General features: G+C 43.4%; 1 protein-coding gene and 1 non-coding gene across 3 annotated transcripts in view; both read left to right on the top strand.

Moving 5' to 3' along the window:
* Positions 1 to 22,304, top strand: part of GADL1 (glutamate decarboxylase like 1) — a 179,810-nt gene that overhangs the window by 107,491 nt on the left and 50,015 nt on the right. For both annotated transcript variants that reach the window (XM_070455301.1, XM_070455300.1), the window contains exon 14: positions 7,327 to 7,416. In XM_070455301.1, the coding sequence (XP_070311402.1) occupies positions 7,327 to 7,416 (90 nt within the window). The remainder of the gene's footprint in view (positions 1 to 7,326; positions 7,417 to 22,304) is intronic.
* Positions 4,604 to 4,706, top strand: LOC139031362 (U6 spliceosomal RNA). Its single transcript, XR_011483834.1, has one exon. It is a non-coding gene; the product is annotated as a U6 spliceosomal RNA (small nuclear RNA).

Below are 22,304 nucleotides of genomic sequence, written 5' to 3'. Positions count from 1 at the left end.
TGTAAATGAACACAAACAAACAGCATATCCAATACTTGAATATCTTTTCCTAAAAAGAATAAAAATAATGTATATGTTCTTGAAGATAATTGAAACTTATCATTTCAAATGAATTCTGCATTATTCATAGGCCCCTGAAAATTTTATTTTTCTATGTTGGACCTAAGATCTAATAGATGGTTTCCTAGAGGTATATACTATCATTCACATATTTTATTTTGATCTCTTGGGAGAGTCCTAATTATTCAACTTTTTGTTTTTCTCTTCCTGAGTTCTGCTGTAGAAAGAGCTATTTAGGTTTCATCGACTTTCTGAGTTACAAAGGATCTTCAAGGACATCTAGTCAACTGCCTGTTCGCTGCAGGAAACCTCTCTTGATAGTTCTTGTAACAGGAAGTCAACTTTTGCCTGAACACTTCCTATGTAAGAGAATTTAGTTTATTCCTCTTCCAGGGAGTTCTAATTATTTGTATTCTAACACTTATTGAATCCTACTCTTGGGAATCAGCCATGGATTTACATGTATTCCCCATCCCGATCCCCCCTCCCGCCTACCTCCCCATCCCATCCTTCTGGGTCTTCCCAGTGCACCAGGCCCGAGCACTTGTCTCATGCATCCAACATGGGCTGGTGATCTGTTTCACCCTAGATAATATACATGTTTCGATGCTGTTTTCTCAAAACATCCCACCCTCGCCTTCTCCCACAGAGTCCAAAATTCTGTTCTGTATATCTGTGTCTCTTTTTCTGTTTTGCATATAGGGTTATCATTACCATCTTTCTAAATTCCATATATATGCATTAGTATACTGTATTGGTCTTTATCTTTCTGGCTTACTTCACTCTGTATAATGGGCTCCAGTTTCATCCATCTCATTAGAACTGATTCAAATGAATTCCTTTTAATGGCTGAGTAATATTCCATGGTGTATATGTACCAAACTTATAGTTTTTTAAACATAGTTTTTATGTAGTTAAATTTGATCACAGCAATCTTATAAATGCTAAATCCAATGCACATTCTTTAATCTCCGTGTTGGATTTCTGCAGCATTTTGCACCATTATCCATTTTATCCCTCTTGAAATTCGCTCCTGTTTTGGCTTCTTTAGGTTTCTCTCCTAGTTTTTCTCCTTTCCATATGCCTTCTTCTTTTCAGGCTCTATAAGAACACCCAGTTTTCTTCATCTGGGCACCACTTAAATGTTCTGTACTCTTCTGTCTCGGTCCTTTCTTGTGTCTACACACTCCATCTGAAATGTTTTATCCATGTCTAGAGCTTCGTCATCAATCATCTCAAGAATGTCTCCATCCCTGATTTGTCTCCTGAACTCCGATCCTTTGTATGTACTGAAATTTTCAATTAGACTCTCTCAGGAGCCTCAAATGCATCATTTCTAAAGCTGAGGTGTAGCCATTTTCCTTATCCACAGTTTGATAAAATTCATTTTCCAGATGAGTTTGTGGAATTCTTTTCCAGTAGAGCTATGACCCCGTTTCTTTTTTATTAGAGCTCTAATCCGTCTTTAAAAGCCTTGATACTGTCTTCACTGTTTCCCTTCTCCACTCCTCCTGCCACCACCTTAGTTCAGGCTCCCCCGGTCGGCACTGTCTCCCAGCTCATCCCCTGCTTCCAGGCTCAGACCTTTTAGCCCATCTCCACACTGCAGCCACCAGGAGGTCTCTCTGCTAAAGCGAAATCTGTCCCCTGGACTGACACTCTCCAGTTGCTTCCAGGATGAGGTCCAGTCTGCCCAGCATGGCTGACGAGGAAGCCCTTCATGAAGGATGCCTGTCTCGGTTTCCAGCATCACGCCTCCTCAGCACACGCTGACATCTGCTCATCCCAAGCGCTTCTCATCACCCTGGGTACACTGACTTCTACATGTGAACTTGTTTGCTTTGTCAGGAATGTTTCTTGGGATATGAGGAAGTTTTTCTTTTATTTTTTTCTTTTTAATTTTTTTCATTTATTTTTATTAGTTGGAGGCTAATTACTTTACAATATTGTAGTGGTTTTTGCCATACATTGACATGAATCAGCTATGGATTTCATGTATTCCCCATCCCGATCCCCCTCCCGCCTACCTCCCCATCCCATCCCTCTGGGTCTTCCCAGTGCACCAGCCCTGAGCACCTGTCTCATGCATCCAGCCTGGGCTGGTGATCTGTTTCACCCTTGATAGTATACTTGTTTCAATGCTATTCTCTCAGAACATCCCACCCTCGCCTTCTCCCACAGAGTCCAAAATTCTGTTCTGTACATCTGTGTCTCTTTTTCTGTTTTGCATATAGGGTTATCGTTACCATCTTTTAAAATTCCATATATATGCGTTAGTATACTGTATTGGTGTTTTTCTTCTGGCTTACTTTACTCTGTATAATGGGCTCCAGTTTCATCCATCTCATTAGAACTGATTCAAATGAATTCTTTAAAGTGCTCATCCCATTGCAGTTTGATCACCGTATCTTTAATAGCTTTATTACTGTTGTCTGAGTTCCTGGAGATAAGCATTAAGAGTAAGTCATTTTTTTCTACATTTTATATCTAGAACATATAAAAATTTTAAGTTCTATTCTGTGTTTCTTGTTAAATCGAACATTTAGGTTGCCCTTCTTCTGACAAGCTATAATTTTTTCATGGTCCCCTTCTAATATTTGGGTAGAAATTAGCACAATGATGTGTCTCACCTGGTAGAGATTTTAATGGTGCTGTTCATCCACTTGAAGAAGACTTATTTCCTACCAGTACAGTTCCAGATAAGAGTCAGGACGTAGGAGAGTGCCTTCTGTGTGCCATATACGATGGTAAATATTGGAAATAATCCCTTTACTCATCAAGCCAATTCTGTGGGGTAGACAATGCAATCTCCATTTGATAGATTAGGAAGCTAAAGCTTAGAGCACTTGGACAGATACCTGTCCAAGCAAAGATCTGGTGAAGTTGGGATTCATACTGTATCCATGTGACTCCAAAAACGCAGGCTCTTTGTGCTACCAAGTGCTGTCTTTGGAATTTTTCAGTAGTGTAATCAGTTACTTAAAATTTGTGAGCTTGAAGTCAAATAAAATCCATCATGACCCCCTTGTCCATTCTATATTTGCATGATTGATCATTTCAGTCTATGTGCTAGATTCTACATTTATACTTATTAAAACCTAATGATATTGCAGAAAAGGAGAAGAATTTCTTTTGACAAAACTCAGTTTTAGAGAATGTGAGCCACTACAGCTTGGTGACCATTGACCTTTTTTCCCCCAAGAGTTTCATATTATTTGCTCAGTAATCCTTGCTGGAATTGACATCAAAGCACTGGCTTTATTTTTTGGAATATACCTCCTTTCTTTCTCTGTGAAAATCAGAGTAGAATGAACCCATCTTTTCTTTTGTGACACATCTTAATTCATCTTAATGAATTTTTTTAAATGATGACAACACTTTTACTACTACAGACTTTTTGTGCCATTTTTCCATCACCTGCCTGGTCTTGACACTTGGATTCCTTCTTATGCCTTCTCAATGTTATGATGTTAGACAATATGGTCTAAATGTGGTCCTAAGACACCCAAGAGGTCAGCTTTCATATATGTAGGCAATTAAGTGGCATGTGAATAATTCTACTCTGAAAATACAGTTTAGCACTTTGAAGGCACTTGAAGAAAGTCTATATGAAATAAAAGCTACATAGGCAAAGAGACAGGAAAACTCAATATGAACATTCTTTGTGAATATTCAAGGTTTACTGTTTATTTTTAAAAAGACTTATTTTTTTCAAGTTGTAATAATTTGAGGAATGATTATCTTAAAGGTATTCCACCAAATGGCACATCAGATTTCCTCCAATGAAATGAAATGAAATGTCAAAAAGGCCTCACCAGTTTTCAAATGTCATAGTACTGAAGCCACACCATTCTCAACGAGATCACAGATTTGTTATGTCTGAAGTATCTAAACTGAAAACTGATTGAAGGAAGAAAGTTTAAAACGTGATTCAAAAGGCATAAGTCCCAAATTATAAAATATTGAGCAGATGTGATAGCAGATAGAAATGATTGCAAAATGATTCACAGTATTGCCATGCAAATAAAAGAGAATGGCTAATTTAATAATGTATTAGTCACTCAGTTGTGTCTACGACCCCATGGATTTGTAGCCCACCAGGCTCCTCTGTCCATGGAACTCTCCAGGCAAGAATACTGGAGTGGGTGCCATTCCCTTCTCCAGGGGATCTTCCTGACCCAGGTATCGAACCCAGGTCTCCTGCATTCCAGGCAGATTCTTTACCATCTAAACCACCAGGGAATCAGATAGAAGCTATGGCAAAATGATTCATAATGTTGCCCTGCAAATGAAAGAGAATGGCTAATTTAATGATGTATTAGGGTCTAGTAAGAAGACAAAAACTGCACAATAATTTGAAGTGGGAACATGAAATGTAAAGAATTACAGTGCTCGGGACTTCCCTGGTGGTCCAGTGGCTAAAACTCTGCAGTCGCAATGCAGTGGGCCTGGGTTGGATCCCTGGTCTGGAAACTAGATCAGAACCTGCTAAGACCCAGTGTAGCCAAGTAAATAAATTAAAAAAAAAAAAGAATTATCATGCTTGCTTTAACAGCACGTATATTACAACTGGAGTGATACAGAAAAGATTAGCATGGTCCCAGTACAAGGATGATGTGTAGATTTGTGAAGAGTTCCATAAAAAAAGAATTATTAACAGGGGATTGGAGTCATGGGAGATGGCCTCATAAGAGAGAAAAAGGCCTTAAAAAATACAGAAATAGCAGATGATGCAGAGAACAGCCGTCACTTCTAGAACTGAGCTGGAGCATCAGACAAGAAGCCGCCCCCACCCAGATCTGAGATCCAGACTTTGTTGGAAAGGGTGTGTGTGACGCACAGGATGGCAGGCACATCCCCTAAGGTGTCAGGCCGGTGGGGTCTCTAGGAATCCAGCAGCTGGAGTGCTGGAGAGCAGGACACTGGTTTCAGGGCACTGCTGAATCTTGGACTCACTCAAGCCATCCAAGGCAAGTTCGCCTAGCTGGCAGCCTTCCCTATGAAATCCTTGATGGAGGATGTGCAAGGGAAAACCATTATGGGCGCCCACCTGCGGCCAGGCCGTGGTGAAGCCACCCCAGGGTGTGATGCTGGGGGAAGCTGTTGGGGCCCCCTGGTGCTGTTCACCAAAACTACTGGCGAGAGCCCCACCCACTGCAGGAGCCCCCGTGGGATGAGCCAGGAGACCAGGAGGAGGCATCTCTTCCTTCTCCATGCCCCTCCAGCACCCTCTGCTGATGAAGTCTCTGATCGGACCAGACGGCAAGGAGAAATATGTATAGTGTCCACCTCCATTATTGCAGGACATACAGAGAGGGTGGATTTGGAGCTGAGAGGCAATAAATTGATAACATAAATGGTATCTGGAAAAAAAATCCTTCATTTATATAAAGACACAAATTCCTAGAATCTAGTGACAGATAATAACTCCATTTTTTCTACTTTCTAATCAACCATAGTGACTTTATTTATTCAACAACAGATTTGTTCACATTAGATGATTAAATAATTTGAAGGCCAGGACATTCTAGTCTAGAAAAACCAAATTAATCATAAATTAGAAAACCAAGTATAAATCGTATAGATTTGTAAAGACTGTTATAGTCTCATGATAAATATTTCTGGAAATTGACTAGAATTACAAAGTACTCCATTTTGAGCTACTCTCTGTTTTGAAGATTTGTAGCTCCTTTTTTTTTTTTTTTTAAATCTTTTGACTTTTTTTTGGTCAAATTCAATAAACCCGTTACAGACTTCAAGGGTGAAAGGATGATCAGATCAAGAGCTTATCTTGTTGAGCTGGGAATGTTTCTGGGCTATCACTTGTAATTTAAAATCCACTAAAATCCAAACTCTATAGTACCAGTTTTGATTTTAGGAGATGAGACGATAGCCGTTTCCTCTCTCTCTGAAATACTCTGAAACTTTATGCTGACACTGGTTATTACCTACAAACTGTGTTTGTGGTGGGAAAATGGAAGTCATTTCCAAAACTATCAGCATGAAGAATCAGATGAGGAAGGTGCCAGGTAGGTGGGCATGACCCGTGGTCTTTTCTGAGTACAACTTGGTGTATCTGAATTGTCAACCCCCAAGTTAATGTCTGTTATCACCTGGTCATGGAGTATAAGTCTGTGATTGCCCCTAGCAGGCCCTGTGTTTATGTCTGTGTGAAAACAGCTGCCTGAAGCCTATTGTGAGACCTTATTCCACATTTAACCAAAGCATATCTGGTAGAAAACCAGATTACCAGAGAAAATAACTGGGCCACTTTAGACCAAAAGTTCTCAAACATAGATCATGTACAGCTCACTTGAGATCACCTGAGATGCTTCTTCTTAAAAGTTAATTTATTAGCTAATCTATTTATTCGGCTGCATCGGGTCTTAGTTGAGGCACGTGGGATCTTCCGTTGTGGTGCGTGGGCCCAGTAGTTGCAGCGCTCGGGCTTAGTTGCTCTAAGGCATGTGGGATCTCTCCGACCATGGATCGAACCCATGTTCCCTGAACTGGAAAGTGGATTCTTAACCACTGAACCACCACTGAAGTCTCCTGAAAGGCTTCTGAAAATGCCAGCTCTTCAGCCATTTCTGTGATGGACTGAAGTGCAATCTGGGGGTTCTGAACCCAGGGGCTGAAGTGCACTGTGAGCAAGGTCTCGAGTGGACTTACACCCTTCCCGATACTGATCCTTGAGAGTCAGGAGTCAAGGTGATGCTCTTTTTGTTTTTCTTCTTCTGATGCGATATTGATCAGGGTCACAGCAAGGCTGGTTAAGTGAAGCCCGAGTATGTCATGTGTTATCAACTCACAGGTAATTGGTGATTTTGCATTTGTCAAGTATAGCAGGTAATAGAAGACAACTTTGGCTACCTTAAGTAGAGAAGGAGTTGTTGGAAGGAGATGTGGGTGATAACTTAACCATCAGGATTAAAGAGGGGCAAATGAGGGCACCTCTGGGTGTCTGCGTGTCAGGCATTGTAACTAATGCTTAGTTAGAGCTGCGCTGGGTCAGCTTCTAACTTCATTGTGTTTATTCTTGATCTTGTGCTCACCCCATACCCAGAGGAAATAGCACTCTCTGGATACACCAGTGGAGAAGAAAATTTCCCACTAAGCTGTTACCAAAAGTAAGGCAGGATGGATGTCTAAATCAGATTCTGATGTTACCAACGTAAGACACATATGATGACTCAGAGAAACTAGCTGAGAGTTGAACTGCATTCTAAGATTAATTAACAGCTTTCAAACTTTCTTCCTCTTCAGCCTGAATATGCCAATATTTGCTTTTGGTACATTCCACCGAGCCTCAGACAGATGGAGGAAGGACCTGAGTTCTGGGCAAAACTTCATTTGGTGAGTAATAAGCACATCACATCTTTCCTTCTGATGAAATAGATCCAATGTCCATTGTCTATTGAACTTGTGAATAATTCCAGATTGGCAAGATCTTCTTGAAGTTCTAGAGACTTGGTTCTGAGTATATTAAAAGCTAAGCACATGCCAAACAAACGGTTATAAGCATTGTTTACATTTAACCAGCCAACACACTTGACACACACACACAAATTCAAAATAATTGTGCTGTTTGCAAAATGCCTGTAGGATTTATGAGAAGTTCTAGTTCACGGTGCGCTTCAGAGCATGTGATCTGGCAGTGGCTAATGTCATACAATGAATGGCTTCTTTCTTCATCTCCACTGTGCTTGTCTGTGACTGTTTGCATGACCTCACTGGAAGGTAACCTTAAAGTCTAAATCTGGTCCCCTTTGTGAATGTGAGACTTTCTGTTCTTTCTGTCAACAAAGACCCTGCATCTTTTGCCCAAGGGACTAACGTGATAAAAAAGAAAGATGCCAGCAATGAATTTCAGCTCACCATCGAACTGAATATGCCGCGGGGAACCTTCACACACAGCTGGGGAGGGCTGGCCATCCAGAGTGAGGAGAAGCCTTGGGCACTCTTGTGGCCCTTCTGGACCTCCGCAGCATGGCCCTGCCAGGGAGCATCCTCCTAACCCACGTTTCCAAGAACTCTGAAGTCTCCCAAGTCGACCATCCGTGACCCCACCTCCCCGCTGCATGGACAGAGTGCAGAGTGAATTGAATGAGCGTCCCCTGGGCAGTGTGTGCGTGTCATGTAAAGGGCAAGTTCTTGGGTACCGTCACGCCAGGAGCCCTGTATCCCTTGCCTGCTCCCTCTCCAGTACAGTGAGCGAGCTCTATGGAGCCTGACAGTAATAGCTCCTGTTTGCAAACCCCTCTCTGCCCCCAGTGGGGACATCAATGATAGTTTTAATAGCATCGAGGGATGATACCCCTTCTCCTTGCCCTCTAGAAGAAAAGGAAAAGCTTTCCAGTCAGGTGCTCACTGTGCCTGGCCCGGGAGATACACACGTAAGGGACTTGGTCCCTGTCTTGGGAATCTCGTATTCTAGGACACAGACGAGTAAAGAGATCATCACAAAGTAACTCATAGGTGCCTAGATGGAGAGAAACCCTATAAAGGCAGAGAGAGAGGATATCACCCTAGTGTGTGTGACAGTAGATTGGAATCTTGAATAGTAAGTAGCTGCCAATCAGGTGTGTTCCAGGAAGAATCACAGCATGATGGCCCAGAGGCTCAAGAGAGGAGGGCGTGGTGGAAGACCAACAGAATAGGGTGGGGGGCAGTGCTGAAGGCAGGGTGAGAGCAGCAGGTGAGAGGCGTGCGCAGATGGAGGCCCATCTCCCACGACGAAGTGCTTGGAATTTGTGCCTAGGTAGGTGGAGGTGGGAAGATCATGACCTTTAAGCCATAGCCACCTGGAGCCTTACCTGCTGTATCTTCTTTTGCCTCAAGTCACTTATTGTTTATTCCTGGCTCATTTAGTCTCCTGCAAGGTATCACAGTACATACCCAATATATAAATACTCTACCTCTTATTGAACCTGCGATCAGGTAGCAGAGATGGGGAGAGATGGACAGACTTACCTGTGCCTCTGCCTAAACAAGCCCTCCATGGGCCATTTCAGGCAGGATCTGTCTTGCCTTTCATACGTCACACAATGCAAATGAGAAAGTACTAAAGAATACATTTCAGATGGTAAGTGACTCAAAAAGAAACAAGAGCTAAATGGTGTGAGAATTTAATCATGATATTTCCAGGGACATTGTTTGCTTTGATGGAACGCATCAGGCATTGTTTGGTGATGTGGGGGATAATTGCTAACAGCTGAGAAAAATGTGGTGGCCATTCTTCTCTCTTTCTGATTGTTAAGAAAAGCACACGAGAAGGTCCTGTTCATCTTTTATGGACCGTTGCATGGGCATGGATCAGGACAACTAGATAGCCCCTTTTATGTTTGGGGATACTGTAGACTCACTCTTCCTTTGTTTAAAGAAATATTTACATGATCTAGTCTCAGAAAATTTGAAATCAAGATGGGTATATAAATTACAATCAGATAAATCAGCACATAATACAGTTTTCATCTTAATGAATCAGGGCCGTCTCTTCTCCCTGCAGTTTTTGCCAGCATTTGTGCTCTCGTGATTAACATCTGTCAATCTCTGTCCTTTCGTTTTGGAAACACTTTTCTGCCAGCTAGAACCTTGGGGCCCTTGCCAAGTCTAGTATCATCTGATTTTAATTGTTCTGGTTTCTTCTGATTCATAAACATGTATGCTACAGATGAATCGTCATGGGTGCTCAGTTTTAGTTTCCTTTTAGCCTTTTCTTGGCGTGCATGTATGTGCGTGAATTTGGCAAGGCAGGGAGGCATATATATATCTATTGATGATCTATGTGATTTCATGCTTACCATAGTATGAGAATGCAAGCGTGTGATTGATAACCTGGAGTGTATTTAAAGTACACTTGAAATTTGTTTTGGGGTTTATCTTGGTTGGAGAATCACAAACAAATAAATAAACCAAATAAGGCTTTGCCCCTCTGCGTCAGACTCGTGTCAGACGGAGCTGTCAGATTTCAGAATCAGTGGCGTGAGAAGTCTTCCCTCTGGCAGGAGGAGGGGAGAAAGATTATTTGGTAATGGACCTGGAGTTTGAGTGTCTAGGGGTGTAAGTGTGTGTGTATCTGTGTACGCTCATGTGCACATGTGAGACTGTTTTTTGAGAGCACAGTCACTCTCCTGCTGCTGTGACAGCCTCTCTCTGACACTGTGTGCATCCACTGAGTTCCAGACTCCTTTTTAAGCTGTCCTCCATTAGAGCTGTTCTATTTGGTTTTTTTCAGGCATTGCGACATTCTAGGTCTTCATTAGTTCCCTGAGCAGATTGTTCTTGCATCTTTTCTGGTCTCTGTCTGCTGTTTATTTTTTCTTCTCTCCACACAGTCATACCTGCTGCCCTGTTTTATCTCCTCATTTTCCCACTGAAGGCCTCTGAATGCTTTCCTTGTTCTTCTAGTCATAGCTTTTCACCCAATTGACCACCAACAGCTGTTTATAATAAATTCTGGTTTTTTTTATATTTGAAATACAATATTTTATTAGTTTCCTGTATACATACATACATAAATTCTGTTAATATTCTCTTTATTCTCTGAAGATGAAACCAATACAAAATAAGACCTCCGCACGTGGAATTTTGTAAAAGGTAGCAGAAGGCCTTACTGGTCATATGAAGGAATAATAATCTTTAAAGATATGTATTTTATTACATAAACATTTGGCACAACAATATTAGAAATGAGGAAGTGATAAGATCCTTACACATCCTCTTAGAATCACCATGAATATGACTCTTAAAAGTTGGTGATGTTACTGATGCAAATAATAGGAATGGGGTGATGATATTAGTGACATAATTTTCTTTTCTTTTTTTTTTTTAATTTTTACTTTTTGGCTGTGCTGTGCGGCATGTGGGATCTTAGTTCCCTGATCAGGGATTGAACCCATGCCCACTGCACTGGAAGCACAGTCTCAACCACTGGACCACTGGGGAAGGCCCCATAATTTTCAAAAAAAGGCACACAACTCTTGGTAAAGCATTGAAGAAAACATTTCTCCTTGATTTACATGACAGTAGAAAACTTGGTGTTTATTTAAAACGGGCATAGAATAGTTTGCATTTGCTTGTGAAACAGGGTCCTGATAACTGTAATTGGGCTCCTCCTGCATTGCCAGCAGGACATTTGAAAGTCCTGCAGGACGTGGGGCAGCTCTTTCTGCCTCAGGACTGCTCTGCACATAGCAGGCAGCTGGGATCTGGGTGCCCAAGCTACTAAACACCAGTAGCAACCCCCAAACATCAAGAAAACCAAAAGCATCTGCCTGAACTCCCAGAATAGTCCCTGGAGGTGTAGTACTGTTCCCCTGAGAATGACTGATCCACAGGATACAATCTAGTTCATTCTGCTTGGCATCCAAAGGCCTCCATGTCTGATCCTCAGGCATTAAAATAGCAAGACATTTTTAAAAACTTCAATATTCAGCTATAGGGAATTGGTTCAAATATAGTACACAATTTATATGCAAATTTTAGTGTATAGATAATTAAAATTTTGTTCGAGAATAACATATTCATAATTTATTATTAACTGGAAAGATATAGAACGGTCACTATAGCATGATGCGAATTTTGAAAAATTACTGTTTGCATGTGGATGTGCTCACTCAGTCGTGTCTGACTCTTTGCAACCCCCATAGATTGTAGCCCACCAGGCTCCTCAATCCATGGAATTTTCCAGGTGAATATGCTGGAATGGGTTGGCATTTCTTCCTCCAGGGGATCTTCCTGACCCAGGAAACAAACTTTCATCTCCTGTGTCTCCTGCTTTGACAGGTAGATTCTTTACCACTAGTGCCACCTGGAAAGCTCATAGTTTGTATATACATAGATATTCATGTACCTGTGAAATATTATTTATGTGGTTAGGACAGTGACAGACAACAGACACCAAGCTATTTTAGAAATAGTTACAGGTGATTTTTCCCTTTCTTTTCAATTCCTCTGTAGTGTCTTAATTTCTATAATCAATATATATTGCTTTTGTGAAGGTGATGAGTAATGACAGCAACAATAATAGTAAACCAAAGTATAGACCCAATGAAGGCATAGCGTTTCTTGAGTGTTTATCTAGACAAAGGCTATCCAAGTTTTGACCACAGTCTTGTAACAGTTAGAAAAAAAAATTTTAATTGCATATTTACCCCAATATGTGTTTGTTATTTTTAAACTATCTGCATGTATTAATTTTTAAAAATTTTCTTTTATTTATTTTGCCACATCAGGTCTTAGTTGCAGCACTCACTATCTTCTGGCACGTGGACTCTCTAGTTGTGGAGTGTGGGCTTAATTGGCCTACGGCACGTGGCACCTTAGTTCCCGACCAGCGATCAAACTCACATCCCCTGCATTGCAGGGCGGACCACCAGGAAAGTCCCTACATGTAATCATTTTAAAAATAGTGTGTACATTTAAACAATATACAAAGTAAGTATTGGGCTTCCCTGGTGGCTCAGCTGGTGAAGAATCCACCTGCAATGTGGGAGACCTGGGTTCCATCCCTGGGTTGGGAAGATTCCCTGGAGAAGGGAAAGGCTATACACTCCAGTATTCTGACCTGGAGAATTCCATCGACTATATAGTCCGTGGGGTTCCAAAGAGTCGGACACAGCTGAGCGACTTTCACAATTGTCAGAGAACAAATAAGTGTTTTTAGGAGTGGATTTAAAATGTTTAATTACTCAGAGATGCTTTAATCTTGTCTTCTTATACCAAAGGGATTGTCTTGTTTGGAGACCATGACTGTACCACAGTCAATCAGTTAGTTTGCAAACATCTGAGTTCCCTTCCCGCTTCTCTTTTTTTCCTTCTCCTATCTCCTTGCTGAAACACTCACAATATCTGCATGGATTTCAGGTTCAGAGACAGTGCCCCTGGGTCCAGGGGAGAGCTTTTGCAGGCCTCCCAGGCTTCTAAAGGCTTCCTGCTCTGTGGTCAAGAATACATCACTCCCTAAGGCGACTTCGCTTCTTCTCTCTCAGTGACTAGGTAGGAAGGATAGGGGAGCTGGGGAGAGGGGACAGAGATAAAGCTGAAACTATAAGACCCAGGGAATGTAACTGAAAGTTTGTTTTATTGCATCATCACTCAGTGTTCTGATGCAGAAGATTTCCACTTCTGTCGACGTTTCTTCAACAGTTCTACATTCCACCAACATAATCTACATTCTTTAAAGGAATTAATAGTGTTTTCTGTAATCAGGCAAGGTCATTTCAACTCTTTTTTTCATTCACTGACCTGAAGATTTGTAACTAATGTTGGACATTGATAACAGGCTCCTTTCTTCTCAACAGTCAGATCCTTCACTCAGTCACGTCCTACTCTTGCAACCCCATGAATCGCAGCACGCCAGGCCTCCCTGTCCATCACCAACCCCCAGAGTTCACCCAAACCCATGTCCATTGAGTCAGTGAGGCCATCCAACCATCTCATCCTCTGTCATCCCCTTCTCCTCCTGCCCTCAATCTTTCCCAGCATCAGGGTCTTTTCAAATGAGTCAGCTCTTCGCATCAGGTCGCCAAAGGATTGGAGTTTCAACTTCAACATCAGTCCTTCCAATGAACTCCCAGAACTGATTTCCTTTAGGATGGACTGGTTGAATCTCCTTGCAATCCAAGGAACTCTCAAGAGTCTTCTCCAACACCACAGTTCAAAAGCATCAACCCTTCGGTGCTCAGCTTTCTTCATAGTCCAATTCTCACATCCATACATGACTGCTGGAAAAACCATAGCCTTGACTAGACGGACCTTTGTTGACAAAGTAATGTCTCTGCTTTTTAATATGCTGTCTAGGTTGGTTATAACTTTCCTTCCAAGGAGTAAGCATCTTTTAATTTCATGGCTGCAATCACCATCTGCAGTGATTTGGGAGCCCAAAAAAATAAAGTCAGCCACTGTTTCCACTGTTTCCCTATCTATTTGCCATGAAGTGATGGGACCAGATGCCATGATCTTCGTTTTTTGAATGTTGAGCTTGAAGCCAACTTTCTTACTCTCCTCTTTCACTTTCATCAAGAGTCTCTTTAGTTCTTCTTTACTTTCTGCCATAAGGGTGGTGTTACCTGCATATCTGAGGTTACTGATATTTCTCCTGGCAATCTTGATTCCAGCTTGTGCTACTTCCAACCCATCATTTCTCATTATGTACTCTGCATATAAGTTTAAAAAGCAGGGTGACAATATACAGCCTTGACATACACTTTTCCTATTTGGAACCAGTCTGTTGTTCCATGTCCAGTTCTAACTGTTGCTTCTTGACCTGCATACAGGTTTCTCAAGAGGCAGGTCAAGTGGTCTGGTATTCCCATCTCTTTCAGAATTTTCCACAGTTTATTCTGATCCACACAGTCAAAGGCTTTGGCATAGTCAATAAAGCAGAAATAGATGTTTTTCTGGAACTCCCTTGCTTTTTCAGTGACCCAGCGGATGTTGGCAATTTGATCTCTGGTTGAGGACTAAATCTTTTAGAACCTGCTTGATGGGTTTGTTGTTTCATTGCTTATTTGGTGGTATAACTTGATACAGCACTCTGGGTACTTTTGGAGGGAATCTCCTGTTCTCCCTTGTGGGTTTCCGATGAACAGCATTTGAGACGGTGAGCACTGGGGAGGGTCGTGGCTTCCAAGGACACCCACTCCCTGGGTCTGCGGCAGGGAGGGCCTCAGCGTACAGGCTGTGCCTCACTTGTCTCCTCTGCGTGTGCATTCACATGAGCGCATATGAGTCTGTGCACATTTTGAAGTCTTCTGTGTATTTTGAGGACTTGATTTTGATTTTCTTTTCCTCATCATCTGTGACGTTGGCTTATCAATCACTCATTTTTTGACTGTGAACTAAAAGCCCCTATTTCTTTAAAGGCATGACAATGTTTGTTTTTTTAATTTTCAAACATGAGTTTCTTTTTTAATGCTGTGATATAAAATTTATAACATCTTCAAAAATCCTGTTTGCTAGTGGATATCCTTCATTTTAAAGCCAAACTTTAAAAATTATATTTAAGAATATTCTAACATAGAAGTGTCTTGAAAAGAAAGTGAAAGTCGCTCAGTCATGTCTGACTCTTTGCGACCACACGGACTATACAGTCCATGGAATTCTCCAGGCCAGAATATTGGAGTGGGTAGCCTTTCCCTTCTCCAGGGGATCTTCCCAACACAGGGATCGAATCCAGGTCTCCCGCATTGCAGGCAGATTCTTTACCAGCTGAGCCACCAGGGAAACCCAAGAATATTGGAGCGGGTAGCCTCTCCCTTCTCCAGCAGATCTTCCCGACCCAGGAATCGAACCACCCAGGAATCGAACCAGGGTCTCCTGCATTGCAGGCAGATTCTTTACCAGCTGAACCATGAGGGAAGCCTAAAATATTTCTAGGTGTAACTTGAGATGCTGTCCTCCTGATAATGGCTGGGATGTCAGTTTTGAAAATACTCTGTTATGTCTTGCCTGCGTGCCTGCTTAGTTGCTCAGTCATGTCTGAGTATTTGCGACCCTTTGGACTACAGACCACCGGGCTCCTCTGTCCATGGAATTTTCCAGGCAAGCACCCTGGAGCAGGATGCCATTTCCTGACCCAGGGATTGAATTTACGTCTCCCGTGTCTCTTGCATTGGTAGGTGGGTGTGCATGCTGAACCATCGGGGACAGACACTATATCCTCTTTCCCCAGACTACTAAGACCAGGGATAAAATGCTGTTCTCTCATCAGAGGTCAAGGAGCCACTTAGTCCCTGCATACAACCTCTTCAGAGGTCAGCCCAGGAAGCTGGGTGTCCCTTCAGCTGAAGGAGGTGGGGTCCTTTGTCTTACAGCTTTTATGCCTGTCTCTCGTCCCTGTTGTTTCCTCACGGTCTTTCTAAGTAGCATCTCCTTTGTTGGGTCAGTACAGTTTCAAGCAGTTAAAGATTCACACAGCTCCGCGCTGGGGATGTGTGTGAAGGGGAGGCTCGCGTGAGTTGTCCTTTGTATTGAGCAGCACTTCTCAGCATGTAGGATGCATTTGTCAAGTTGGTGTTGTTACCTTACTTCATATGCTGCTTTCTGGTCTTTAAGCACTGCTTTCAGACATACAGGGAAGAGTTCCCACAGATTCTTACTTGAACCACACCCCTCCCCCAAGAAAGCCAGACAAGTCTAGATGGTCTCAATAAAGTATTATTTTTTTCTTTCCTTTATTTTTATCACCTAAGTTTAACAGTTTCTCATGTTTCTGTTAGACTTTTCTAACTGGCTGTGCAAGCAGTTCTGAGCTTGTAACGAGATCTGTTGAAAATTTAAGTTCAGAAAAATGAAGCCGGTGTCTCTAAAGACTGAGGCTGAGCCCGTGGACCCAAGGTCAGGACAGGACTGTGTCTGAGAGAAGAATGTCCGTGCGCGTGGCCTCTGGCAGCTCACTCACTCCAGAACACACTTGTCTACTTGTGACTGGCCGATCCATGGGGTACTCAGGATAGCAGTAACGGGAAATGAGAGCAAAGAACACAGCCGCAGCTGCGTTTCCCAAATCCCTGTTCATGCCTTGGGTTTGGTCTTCAGCACACAGTCATGCATATACTCTGTGTGATGCTGGGAGGATGACCAGCCTGGTCTGTAACATGTGCAGATGAACCAAACTGATCACTTAAATATGGCAGTCTCTTTAGTCGCTGCTCAGATCTTCAGGCTTGTCTGAAGTAATTCTGAATCTCCAGATCCATCACATTGAGCACTGAAGAACTGAGGAAGCTGTTAGTTTCATGGACCGCTTACCACTGTGTCCTGAGTATAGTTTTATTTAGTTCACTCAGTCAAGAGTTGCAAACCTAAAACCTATAGCAGTGAGCCAGTAGCATACAGGGAGGAAGTAGGTGGGGCATGGCACAGTGGGGAGTGGTGGGGACTGTGACCAGCTTGCAGGGAGTGGTGGGGACTGTGACCAGCTTGCGGGGAGCGGTGGTTCCAGGCACCAAGAGCAGCCTCTACTCAGTCCCTGGGGATGGCTGCCATGTGGGGAATGCAGACCTGGCTTTCCAGGTCTCCTTATTTTTTTAAGAGATTCTAGATTTACAGAAACTTATGTAACCTGTCCTTTGCTTTTAAAAGTTTTAAATGTTGGCAAACGAAAAATGTGTTAAGGCCAGAGGGATCTGGCCTTCAGGCTTTTAGTATGCAACTCTTCCTAAATCCACTAGTGCCCAATCCCATGTTTCCACATATGTGTCACCAGAAGCTCCTTGAGATGAGGATGTGCCCTGCCCTTGTCTTTGTTCCCCCAGGGCAGCTAATCTGATGGCCAGTCCCGGCCCGCCATCAGCTCTGAGGGATATCTGAGTTCTGTGTCATCTGCCAGAAAAAGAAAACTGCCCCATGCAGTCAGACTTGTAAGCAGGGGTTTTTAAGAGCTGTGCACGCTTAGGATATAGGTGTGTTTGCTGCTATTGTGTTTTCCACCTTCCCCGTCCTGAGGACTAGACCTGGCCTCTGGACTCCACGCTTCTCTTAAGGCTTCTGTAGTTTTGAAGACATCTGTCTTCCTAGATTTTCTGCAAGCCTCAGCTGGCCAGAGACAAAACCCACAGAGGAAGGTAAGGAGTGTGCAGGCAGAGTGGCGGGCACAGTGAGGAGGAGCAGAGAGGGGCGTGGCGTGCTGGAGACGAGGGCTCTGCCAGAGAAGGAGGACTTGGTCCCCAGCTTCCCTCCCTGAGTGCTCTGAGGACGTGCGTGTGTGCATGTGTGTGTGTGCGTGTGTGTGTCTCTCTGTGCGTGTGTGCGTGTCTGTGTGTGTGTGCGTGTGTGCGTGTCTGTGTGTGCGCAGGTGTGTGTGTGTCTCTGTGTGTGCGCGGGTGTGTGCGCGTGCATGTCTGTGTGTGCACGTGCATGCATGTGTGTGTGTGTCTCTGTGTGTGCGGGTGTGTGTGCGGGTGTGTGTCTGTGCGGGTGTGTGCGTGTGCGTGTCTGTGTGCGTGCGTGCGTGTCTGTGTGTGTGTCTCTGTGCGTGGGTGTGTGCGTGTGCGTGTCTGTGTGCGTGCGTGCGTGTGTGTCTCTGTGTGTGCACGTGTGTGCATGTGCATGTCTGTGTGTGCACGTGCATGCGTGTGTGTGTCTCTGTGTGCATGTGTGTGTGCGTGTGTGTGTCTGTGTGTGTGTGCGGGTGTGTGCATGTCTGTGTGTGTGTGCGTGTCTGTGTGTGCACGGGTGTGTGTGTCTCTGTGTGTGCGCGGGTGTGTGCGTGTGCATGTCTGTGTGTGCACGTGCATGCGTGTGTGTGTGTGTCTCTGTGTGCATGTGTGTGTGCGGGTGTGTGTCTGTGCGGGTGTGTGCGTGTGCGTGTCTGTGCGGGTGTGTGCGTGTGCGTGTCTGTGTGCGTGCGTGCGTGTCTGTGTGTGTGCGCGGGTGCGTGTGCGTGTCTGTGTGCGTGCGTGCGTGTGTGTCTCTGTGTGTGCACGTGTGTGCATGTGCATGTCTGTGTGTGCACGTGCATGCGTGTGTGTGTCTCTGTGTGCATGTGTGTGTGCGTGTGTGTGTGCGGGTGTGTGCGTGTCTGTGTGTGTGTGCGTGTGTGCGTGTCTGTGTGTGCATGGGTGTGTGTGTCTCTGTGTGTGCGCGGGTGTGTGCGTGTGCATGTCTGTGTGTGCACGTGCATGCGTGTGTGTGTGTGTCTCTGTGTGCATGTGTGTGTGCGGGTGTGTGTCTGTGCGGGTGTGTGTCTGTGCGGGTGTGTGCGTGTGAGTGTCTGTGCGGGTGTGTGCGTGTGAGTGTCTGTGCGGGTGTGTGCGTGTGCGTGTCTGTGCGTGCGTGCATGTCTGTGTGTGTGCGCGGGTGTGTGCGTGTGCGTGTCTGTGTGTGTGCGTGCGTGTGTGTGTCTCTGTGTGTGCGCGGGTGTGGGCATGTGCGTGTCTGTGTGTGTGCGTGCGTGCGTGTGTGTCTCTGTGTGTGCACGTGCCTGCGTGTGTGTGTGTTTCAGGTGGCTGGCTGCTCATTCCTAAAAAGTCACAGCCTATCAAGGGATCATGTTGGTTCACACCACAAGACTTGCACATATTGAACCAGAGACCAAATGTTAGCCCTGACTGAGACCCCCCCCAAGAATCTCCGCTGGACCCTGTGAGGCTGCAGGAGCCATGATGATGACTGAGTTGGCTTTTAACCTGAACTAGTAGGATGACAGCTCGAGGTTGCATTTAATTTTATTTAAAGGATATAAAGCACTGTGACATTTCTTGCACACCTGAGTGAAATTCATACCCACTACACACCCATTAAGGAAATTGCTCTGGACTTGATGCAGTATTTATTGTTGCAAAACAACGAATGGACCCTGTGCTGAAAAAAAAATATATGTGTATATATATTTTTTGCATATTCTGTTTGAAGTCCCTTTGCCAGTACCAAACTTGCCCCCTGGTGGCACTTCTGTGCATTTTTCCTTTCCTAGCTGGGAAGTGACACTAAAAGCTGACTGTTGAAAGGTTACAGAATTATAGCACCGCTGATATCAAGGGTACAGGGTCCTGCCAAATCAAGAACAGCTTAAATTCTTGAAGATAACACTGACCCTTGAGCCTTGACTTCAAGCATGTTTCTGTTGCTGTTTCTTCGTCTCCTTGTCTGTGCTTCCCTTGGCAGATGTCTGCTGTCTGGACTTCAGGCCCCTGCACTCTCACCACGCGCTCCCCTCTCCTCTGCTCCCATCCTTCCTCTCCTCACTTCTCTCTCTCTCCTTCTCACAGGTTCCTTCTTCTTTTTTCCCTAATATATTACTCCCCTCCAATGCTGATCTCATCCAGGCTCTAATAACCTTAAAGGAAATCATTTTATGATTTGCTTTTCATACTCTTTCCCTCTCAGTATAGCTACCTGTCTCTCTCCATCCTTTTGGACTAAAATTCTGAAAAGCTTAAAGTGTCTCACCTTGTTTAGTAGTGTGTGTCATAGTTTTTAAACCCATTCCGATAATCTGTGATGTTCAGGCGGTTTACAGCATTTCCCTCTTGTGAGCGATAATGAATGACCATCTCCAGGCTCAATCCACCTTTGCTTTTATTATTTCCAGAAGATAAAAGGGCTCAGTATGTAATTGCTGATAATGGAAATCACTGCGGTCTGGAGCCTGACTCCAGCTGTGTGTTGTGATGCTGAGTTTTAAGGTCGCAACCACCAGTAAGCAACCAGTGCTGAGCCTTCTGTCTGAGTGTGGCAACCCCATGTGTTGTCTGCCTGGGGGAATGTTACTTGGGAAGGTAAAATCTCCCATCTTAAGTTTGTTTTCCTTTTATTGTATTAATTGTTGGTGGACTGAGCCATTTTCTATTTTTTCTTTACCTATGGTGCTTCTCTGTGTATCTATTATTTTTTCCTTATATTACATATTTATATTTGGAGATCTGATGTTTTCCTTATAAATTTGAATGAGGGTATATAGAGTTTGAGTTTAAAAGCCCTTTTTGTCAGACGGAATGCAAATAATGCCTCAGTATAATGTCCTTTTTATTTTAGTCTTGCTGTTTTCTCATTGTAGAGAAGTTTTAAATTTTTCATGTATTCAAATCTGTCAGTCCTTCCCTTCATGATTTATTCCACTGCTTCAAAGCTGAAGTTACTGTTCTTTCACAAATCTGATAAATATTCTATTCCATCTCCTGCTGGTTTTTCTGTCATTCAATTTTTTTTATTTGTATTTAACTCCTTAATCCATGCAGAGGCTATTTTTGTGTACAGTATAAAATATGTATATAACCTGATCAGTTCCCCAAATTACTATCTAGTTATTTCAATTTGATTTATTAAATAATTCTTTCTATCACATTTTGTTATGGGAAGCTTGTATTATCATGTGTTACATTTTTTAAAAACAATTTTTCTATTTCTGAATCTTCCAATCTGTTCTGTTGATCTGTGTTTCTGTTTTTGTTCCAGGAACAAAAGGTTTAAATGGTGTTGGTTTATAATGAGTTCTCAAGGCTGCTAAAATGCTACCCTTCTGGGTGTTTTTAAAAGAACAGTCTTTAATATAATATTTTAAACTGTGTGTACCTCTTGTAGAACTTTTTTTTTAGTTAAAAAGGTATCATGTTAAGATTTTTATTGGAGTTTAAAATCACTGGGTCTGGAGTTAAATAAATAACACCCGTGTTGCCTGCTGGCTGTATAACCAGAAACAAGCTACTTAAAGCACCTTTGCTTCCTCTTTTCCTTCAGTAGCATATGGGAATAAGAAAAAGCACATACCATAAAGGGTTTTGATAGGGTTGGCATAACTCAGGTATAGTGTCTGGCACAGAGTCAGTGTTCATTAAGTACTGCCTTTCATTATTATTAATCCTGTTTCCCCATGTTTGAAGGGCTGTATGAGCCTTAAACATTTTCTTCATGTCTTTTTTCTTGTTCCCTCCAGATTACCTTCAATATCATTATAACAGTGAACTTTCTAAAATACAACCCTGATCATGTCACTCCTTACGTTTCCCTTCGTCCCAGAGGAGAGAGTCCCACGATCATTCAGGACCTGCGGAGATCTGATTTAACTCAGCCTCCTGCTAACCATCCTCACGTTCCATCTCCTCCTGGAGGCTCCAGAGATACCATACCTTATGACCTAGTCTTCTCCAAGCCTCAATGTAGCTTTCAACCTAGTACATAGGGGATTTGGGGGTCTGAGTCAACCTCCAATTAGGCTGTCAAGCCCCACCTTGCCCTGAGAGCACTTCCAGAGTGCGCTCAAGCCCTTTAGTTGAGCACGAGTACCCTTTTCACATGAGGCTTCCTTGGTGGCTCAGTCGGTAAAGAGGAGGAGACGCAGCTTTGATTTCTGGGTCAGGAAGATCCCCTGGAGAAGGGAATGGCAACCCACTCCAGTATTCTTGGCTGGTGACAGTCCATGGGGTTGCACGAGTCAGACGTGATTTAGCGACTAAACCACCACTACCACCCTTCCCATATATTCCTGTGATGTCTTTGCTACCCTCTCTTGGCAGTTACCGTAAGATAGCAACATTTGGGGCAGGGAGTGGAGAAGATGGCAACAAGCCAGGGCAGAGGGGAGCAGCGAATCAGGAGTCACCTGTTGGAGGAAACAGCCAATGGATTTTAGCATAAGGAGGGAAGAGGCATTGATAATCCCTGTGATCAGCAAAGATTCACTTATTTGTATTGATGACACTGTTGATGGAAAGGGAGATGAAGAAAGGGGCAGGGTGTCCCACTGGGGTTAGCCATATTCAAGCTTTCACATCCCATGCCAGGCTTGTATAGAGCCCAGC

Source organism: Odocoileus virginianus, chromosome 26, assembly GCF_023699985.2.
Source record: "Odocoileus virginianus isolate 20LAN1187 ecotype Illinois chromosome 26, Ovbor_1.2, whole genome shotgun sequence".
In the NCBI taxonomy this organism is placed as follows: domain Eukaryota; kingdom Metazoa; phylum Chordata; class Mammalia; order Artiodactyla; family Cervidae; genus Odocoileus; species Odocoileus virginianus.
Note: the sequence above shows the minus strand (reverse complement) of the source record. Positions and strands in the feature narration are given on the sequence as shown.